At 28.7% G+C, this 8,657-nt stretch overlaps 1 protein-coding gene across 1 annotated transcript in view; it reads right to left on the bottom strand.

The window, feature by feature from the left end:
• The window catches only part of LOC104808995 (protein NRT1/ PTR FAMILY 6.2), a 5,304-nt gene extending 4,945 nt beyond the window's left edge, over nt 1-359 (bottom strand). Inside the window, exons 1-2 of the mRNA XM_010534867.2 lie at nt 237-359; nt 20-122 (exon numbers count right to left, since the gene is read on the bottom strand). Of these exons, the coding sequence (XP_010533169.1) occupies nt 20-122; nt 237-239 (106 nt within the window). The 5' untranslated portion in view covers nt 240-359. The remainder of the gene's footprint in view (nt 1-19; nt 123-236) is intronic.
• Between the last annotated feature and the right edge of the window lie 8,298 nt (nt 360-8,657).

Genomic DNA, 8,657 nt, shown 5'->3' on the forward strand with positions numbered 1-8,657 from the left:
AAATATATAGGAGACGAACCGAGAATGAGAGCGGCAGGGACCCAACCACCGGTCTTGGATTTCTCAGCAGGACGACCCATGTAGTCCACAGCATCAGCCACCGTCCAACTCCCCTTGTTCTCCTGTATAACCAACACAAATAAATCGCCGTTCAAACACTCTCCCCTAATCTCAGAACCAATTCATATGAACCATACAAGTAAAGAAAGCCGCGGAAATCAAGAAAATAGTCTAACCATTTTCTTGTTTGGGGGTTATGAGAGAGAGAGAGAGAAAGAGATTCTTGCAAATTCTGTAGTGGTTGTATGTTTGTGGGTTTTGCACTCCAAAGCCACACAAGCAAAATGTGTTGGTGAAGAGCACGCCTTTATATAGGCACAAAAACATGTAGAGGAGCTTGGAAAGTTTTTTTTTTTATAAAAAAATATGAATAATAAAAAATAAAAAAAACCGACCGTCCACTATACGAAATTCAGACAGAACAGAAAAAGCAGAGGCTTATGGATTAGGTTCATCACACCTTTTTATTTTTCCCCGTGTGAATTTTCCAGCAATCTTTTAATTTTATCTCATATTTTTTTTTCTGTAATTCTCATTTTTGTTTTTAATACAAATTCTATTAATTTTCCATGGGCGTGGAGCCGACACGGAACTATATACACTGTTGATTAGGTTAATTCGAATGCGGCACTATATCGACGGGTTAATTTATAATAGTTATTATTTACAATGGCACTGTGCTGTTATTTCTTTTCTCTCTTACTTTAAAATAAAAATATTTTAGTTTTTTTTATTTTGTAAAAAAACTATTTTTCGCATCTAGAAATGTAACAACAACAGCTAGATGTTATAAAATATGAGAGATTCCTTCCGCTTCCCTTTCAGTTTTATGGGCATGAACATGGAGATATGGGATCCATTTTTAAAATAAATATCATCTAAATTATATACATATATATATATATATATATTCGCAAATCATGTCCGTTGTTTTTCTTCCATTTAAAATATTTTGACCTTGTTTTTCTTTCCGATAAAAAACTTGTTATCATATATATATATATATATATATATTAAATAATGTTTCGGCTAATAAACCGATTATGGTACAGCTCTCACATGGTAATCCGATCTTATCTAGTAAACCATATTAGATCGATAGTGTAATCTCCGTTTGAAACATTGGAGGTTCATACATACATTGGGGTTCAATCCTTCCAAAATTATCAAAATTAAACGAAAAACATACAAAGTTAATAATTTTTTGCTTTTAAAATCTTATTTTATCTATTTGTTTATTAAATTTCTAAAAATTTGTCGATATGGAGACGATTTTCATATATAAAATACATAACTTGATTATACATATACATATACACACACACACATATATATATATATGTATATAATTGATGGAGGAGATGAAATCAAAATGATTTTATGTTGCGGGATGTGAACCACAGCAAGCTTACATTGAATCGAGGGATAGGGAGAGTGAGTGTTAGTGCTTCTAATGCCCCACCAAACCAAATATGATGAAGTGTTCAAGCCACAGACAGCTTGCCTTTCTCTCTCTTTTAACTTGGCATATTTTTTCAAAAAACATTTTTGTGGTTTTATTTTTGTTTTAATTTTAGTTGTTAGTTTATTTTTAAGTTTTTAAATTTTAAATTTTTTTATTTCGGAGAGTATGCAGCAATTTGATGCAATGGGCAGGGATTTAAAGGGATGTTCACGTCCATATGCAAATGTAAACAGTGAATAACGTTGTATAAGACTTTATAACAGAAGAGAAAATAATGGAAGTGATTTAGGTTAGATTTTCTATCATTGTAATTGGACTTCATATAAAATACAATACAGACTATAAAAAGCTGTGATTTTTGTGACCGCCTTTTTTCCATTTATAGTTAAAAGGAAATACAGTTCACGAGTGTATCTATCAAACTCTTTCGAGAAATTATTAGACAAATTTTAAATTCATATCAAAACAAACAGATAAATTTCGATTTCATGTATGTATGTATGTATGTATGTATGTATGTATGTATGTATGTATGTATGTATGTATGTATGTATGTATGTATGTATGTATGTATGTATGTATGTATGTATGTATGTATGTATGTATGTATGTATGTATGTATGTATGTATGTATGTATGTATGTATGTATGTATGTATGTATGTATGTATGTATGTATGTCATCTCTTGAATACTTCTGTTTTGGAATATGAAAAATATAAAATATGTCAATGAATTTTATTTTTGACTGTTCGTTGGTGACAATGGATAGTGGTGGTGTGGGTGTACCGTTGCAAGAGTAGAAGTAATAGAAGTAATAATAGCGATGAGAATAAAGAAGCTATAAATAAAAATCATGCATGGATGGTTAATTTTAACGTCACAATACTAGATTAAAATAGCGAATGCTGAAATTAACTTTAAAACGATTAAGCGTTGCGATATTAATATATATTTTAAAAATAGAAATTTTAGATCGTAGTTCATAAAATAATAATAATATTTTTTTTTGCGAATATATGTGTGGGAATTAGAAAGAAAATTATGTATATTGTAATTATTATTAAAAGTATAAATTACAAAATTAGATGGTTGGAGAGGGGCATTATCAAAAATATCCTTATTTTGTTATTTCTACTTTAAGACCTACTCTTATGACCATGTGACTAAAATATGACAGAGAATTCTTATGTTCATATCTTGTATATCTTACTAATCATTTGATTAAAACATCATAAATTTAACGTTATAATCGATAAAATCAAAATGTGACTATACTATATTTCGGTCACATTGGTCACATGGTCACAAGGGTAGGTCTTGAAGTAGAAATATCAAAGTAAGAGTATTTTTGATATAATGCCGGTTGGGGATGGTGAAACGTAGAAAAAAGGAGATGAGATGAAATAAATACATCAAAATATGGACGGTAAAAAAAGGGACAGCAGTAGAAATACGGTAGTGGTGAAAAAAACGCAAGGCATTAATCAAGTAGTCTTGAAGAACACAGCGTCTAATTTATATCAATTTCCAGCAAGATTTTCATTGTTTTTATTTACAGAGTCACAATTTTGCAGAATTTTTCTAGGAAACCCATCTATTAGAAAAATCAGATGGTCCACATGAAACAAAAATATTTTAGTTTAGTGTCAATGGGAATTTAATTTTTAATGAATTGATTTAAATATTAAGATTAATTTTAGGGGTGTTTCAATTCCCCACCGTCATTCACCTTAATGCAGATGCTTGTGGATTAGATATATAGTTAATGCCATAAATGGGCCTGTGAGGAAAGATTTTAAAATGCTTAAATTGTTATCTCATTTTAAATGAAAATATTCCATATTCTTGTCAGATTTTAATTAGAAAAGGTACGTTCTCTTGAAAATAAATTTATTTTACTATTCACTCCCAAATTTCCTTCAGCCACAGTCATTTCATTTAAATTCCATATTCGTACTCATTTAAAGTGTTGGCTACGACGATGATTTGTATTTAAATTTAAATTGACCATATATTGTTTTTTATTTAATTTGTTTCTTTTGTAAAATACAGTATTTTCAAACTTTATGATAAAATTTAATTTCACTTGTGTGTGTTTTCGTCTGCCACATCGACAAAAGTGCATTATCATTAATTTTATTGTTTTTTACTTATGTAATATAATATATGATTTTTCATAAAGTTCCATGTCTAGAATTTAATTTAGTTAGTGATAAATTTTACGGTTTTTTTACTTTTATAAAAAAAGGTATTTGAAAAATATGAGTATGGATACAGCGAGAAAGAACAACAAAACAATGAAATCAAAATAAAAAATGAAAGAACCCGGATATGATCCTCTAGGCGTGATTTCACTTTCCTAAAACGTTATTCCCTCCCCACCGAGTAAAGGAGAATCCCGAGAATACGTTTAAAGATACAAAGAAGATCAGCAACGATTGATTCGCTCGTCAAAAGTTTTCCGAAATAGAAAAACCCGCGAATGAGAATGAACAAGAAAAGTTGGAGAAGAATTTGTAAAATTCTACACCGAAATGACTCCCAAATCTCTCAAAAATCAATTAGATTTCGTAACTTATGTGTTCAGACGTCTAGAAATGTTTTTAACGCTCCAAAAGTCAAAAGGTGCAAAGACATCAGAAGTTTTTTCCGAACGGTCACGATTTTTCGTTCATTTTGAACAGCTCAGAAAAATCAGGCGGGTCGCTCATTTTCTCCAGTTTTGTTCATTAGAGAAAATGAACTACCCGCTCATTTTTCCGAACGGTCGCTCATTTTCCCCAGTTTTCTTCATCAGAAAAAACGAGCTACCTACAATATCTTCCGATTAATCCTTAACGCTTAACCAATTCACGACACATCTTTTACAAGCATTTTACTCATCCACCATACTTATAATACACGTGAAATATGAATCCTTCGCGAGATTTTAAAATCCACCAATCTACTCTAATTTAACTAACAAAAGGAATAATAACAAAAAAAGATTCATATTATTATTAGATTTAGTACATGTTTAGTCTTTTTCTTATTCCTATTTTGCTATCTACTTTTTTTTTTATTTTCTTTTTTCGGGGCTAAGGTTGTGCTTGCTAGTTAATTGGTCTTTGTCATTCATAAAGCCTATTCGTATATTTCTTATATGCAATAATAGCTCCTCAATACAGAATTTCAAAGGATCAGTTGACTTTTTGTGTAATCGAACCCAAATTAAATCACAATCATTAATAAAAAAAAAAAAATTCGAGGCTCGATTGAGTTTACCTATACAGAAGAAGACCTTATACTAGTGTTAGAGGAAAATATACGTAGCCAATTTTCATTTCATAAAATATTTATATCGGTTATTAGAAAATATATAATACATAAAAACATCATTAACTACTGTTTTTTTTTTGTAATAAATCGGACAAGGAATATTCCAAATATACCGCACCACTAAACGTGGACATGCTTATAGCAAGAGTTGACTGATGTCCCAATGATTTGGACGTAGGGTCTTCCTTTAAGTTGACATTACTTGACTCCCTATCTCTGAAAAACAGTGTTTTTTATACGAGTTTATATCTTTTTTGTACACCAGAAGCTCTAACAAGATCTGCGGAATAATGATTTGGATTTTTTTCTCTATTTTTCGATATCAATAATATATATATATATATATATAGAGAAATGATATTGTTTTGAATTATAATATAACAAAGAAAGGTTATTTATTATTTATATATATATATATATATATATATATATTGATAATTCGAAAATTTACCGGAGTTTAATCCGATTATATCTCCTAGAGAATCGGGGAAGCCCATGTGAATGTCCTTCTCCGAGTGAAGACTCATCTCCGGATTGGGAAGGAGCGTTAAAAAAAATCAGATAATTGTTTCAATGTGAACTTAGTTATCAAGAGTTTAATTGTAATCTTAGTTGATGATATTATTATGTTTTAGATTTAGTTGTGGATTTTTTTTTGTTACGTGATTAGATGTCACGAGAATCTTATAGAGGTTGTGTCAAGATTAAAATCATCCAATTGTTGAATCTTCGGGTATCCCTTATAATTATGATATATATGGAAATGGTTGCGAAATAAAACTACTTGGAAATTAAAAGCAAACATGATACGTATGGTATAGTCTATAGATGGATATTTCGAATTCCAGCTGTATTTCAATTAAGTTATTTTCGTATTTGATTTTTAAAAAAAAGATATTTTCATTCAATTTTATATTAGATTTTAGTTATATTTAGATTCCGTTTTCATTAAGTTTTTTTTTCAATTATTTTTTATATTTGATACTATTTTGTTTAAATTAATTTAGGATAAAACCCATAAAAATTGTTGAACTTGCAAAATGGTAAAAAATTAATTTTTAAACTTTTCGCTTGATAAATTTATTCTTAAACTTACAAAAAACTGTCATTATAACTCCAAAACTTACAAAATATAGATTTATAATTCCTAAACTAATTTGTGAATCAACGTCGTCAAGGTTTTTTCTGACAGCATTTGACAAGTTTGAGAATTATAATGACACATTTTGCAAGTTTGAGAATAAATTTAACAAGTGGAAAATTTAGCAATTAGTTTTTCACCATTTAGCAAGTTTAGAAAATTTTATAGGTTTTACCTTCTAATTGAAAAGATCTCATGCTAAATTAATATATTATTCAATTTGATTTGGTTTGGTTTTGTATATCCGAATAGAAATATAACTGCTAACAAGATCTAGCAAGCCATCTAAATAAAAACAGTTATATTGGGTTATGGAACGGACAGTTTACAAAGGCTCATCGACCATTACATTTTTGTTTCAAACGACCATCATGGTTTAGTTTGAACATGTATAAGTCAATGCCTACGAGGAAACCTGCCATAGTCTTTGAACGCATGTTCCTCAACAAATTTTTTTTTTTTTTTTTTTTATCGGAAACATCGATGTATAAAATGAGATTACAGAAATATGTTCACAAAGGAAGGTTAAGTTGGCAAAAATATCAGAAAGTCTCGTTTTTTATTTTTATTTTTTTTCCTTATATAAAAAAGTCTCGTATTTTTTATATTTTTTTTATCATATCAGAAAGTATCGTATTTGAGTTATAGAAAATGAGAAATCGGATTCGACGAATGAGATTAACTAGATATCGGATTTGAATTCGGGTTACCTTTGCATGAATACCCGAAAATTATAAAAAAGGTATATTCTAAATTTAAAATATTTTACAAATTTCTCGTTACTTTATAAATTTATATGATTAGAGTTTATAAGATCAAACATCTCTCGCCACTCTCGCATCAACCTTTCTCTTGCCCATCTTATCGCACTAGAGAAAAAAAAACTAATTTATGATAGAAAAATCTGTCGCAATTAAAATTTTGCGACAGATTACGATATAATTGTTTCTGTCCGTATAACGTTGTCACAAAATTTTGTCGGTCGCCAATCTGTCGCAATTTTGCGACGGAGTTGTGCGATAGATTTGCGACAGATTATTCCGTCGCAAAATATTTTTTTAATTTAAAAAATATAAAAACTATATTATACATACGCATATATATATATATCTATATATATATATATATAACACATATACATATTTATACATACATATACACACATATTCATACACATACACATACATATATATTTACATACACATACACACATTCATACCCATATATATATACACATATAAATTTACATATACATATATATACACTTACACATATACAATACACACATACATAAACACACATTCATACATATTCACACACACACATATACATACATAAACACACACACAAACACATGCATACACATTCACATACACACATACACACATTCAAATACATAAACACACATACATATTCACATTCACATTCATATACATACACAACACACATACACACATACATAAACACATAAACACATGCATATACACACATTCACATTCACATATATACACAAAACACACATACACATACACATACACATATATATTCACACATATACACATATATATTCACATATATACATATATACATATATTCACATATTTACATATATACACACATACAAATTTACATATATACACACATATCTTAGCAAATTTTGAAGAAAAACGGATTTTGATTTTTTGTTGAAATTTCGAAATTTGGAATAGAAAGACGAAGTCGCGATTTTTATTAAGTGTTGCGACGGATATATTATATTGAAAAATAAAATGCGAAAATTAAAAAGAGAGAAAAGAAGAAAAAGAATAAAATAAAGAACACTTTTATTATTACATCTCTTCTTCTTGTTATTTTATAATGAGAATAACTCATCTATTTATAAGAAACAACTATAAAATAACTAAAGAAAGAAATTTACAAAGAAATAATATACGATGGAAACAAATAAATCAAGAGATAATTGACATAATTATCATTATTTGTTAATTGATTTTGTGTCTTTAATTTCTCTCAATCATCTTCATAATCATTTCCAATCAATTTCAATCTTCTTAAATATATATTTGTTTCCTAATTTCAACATTCCCCCTCAAGATTGACTTAGAGATAATGCAAAAAGTCAATCTTGAAGAGAATACCTGAAATAATTCAAAAACTCGATGAGTAATTCATTGTTAATAAAATGATCTATAGATACCAATCTGGTTCTTGAGAGTTTTGATCCATCTTCAAATCAGTTCGCTTGATCATGAAATTCTGCCTTTATCTCCTTTTGTCATAGCACTTCGCTTGATCTTGGAGCTTTTTGTGGCTTTGATTCCTTTTGTCATAGCACCTCGTTTGATTCTGGATTTTGCTTCACTCCAAACCGTTTGGATATATGAATATTAATAATTCAAAAATAAAGAGAGTAGAAAATAAAAACTAAGAAAATATATAGATCAGATCGTAACGCTGCTCTGATACCATATTGAAAAATAAAATGCGGAAATTAAAAAGAGAGAAAAGAAGAAAAAGAATAAAATAAAGAACACTTTTATTACTACATCTCTTCTTCTTGTTATTTTATAATGAGAATAACTCATCTATTTATAAGAAACAACTATAAAATAACTAAAGAAAGAAATTTACAAAGAAATAATATACGATGGAAACAAATAAATCAAGAGAT

This window comes from Tarenaya hassleriana, unplaced genomic scaffold (genome assembly GCF_000463585.1).
Source record: "Tarenaya hassleriana unplaced genomic scaffold, ASM46358v1 Cleome15, whole genome shotgun sequence".
NCBI lineage: Eukaryota > Viridiplantae > Streptophyta > Magnoliopsida > Brassicales > Cleomaceae > Tarenaya > Tarenaya hassleriana.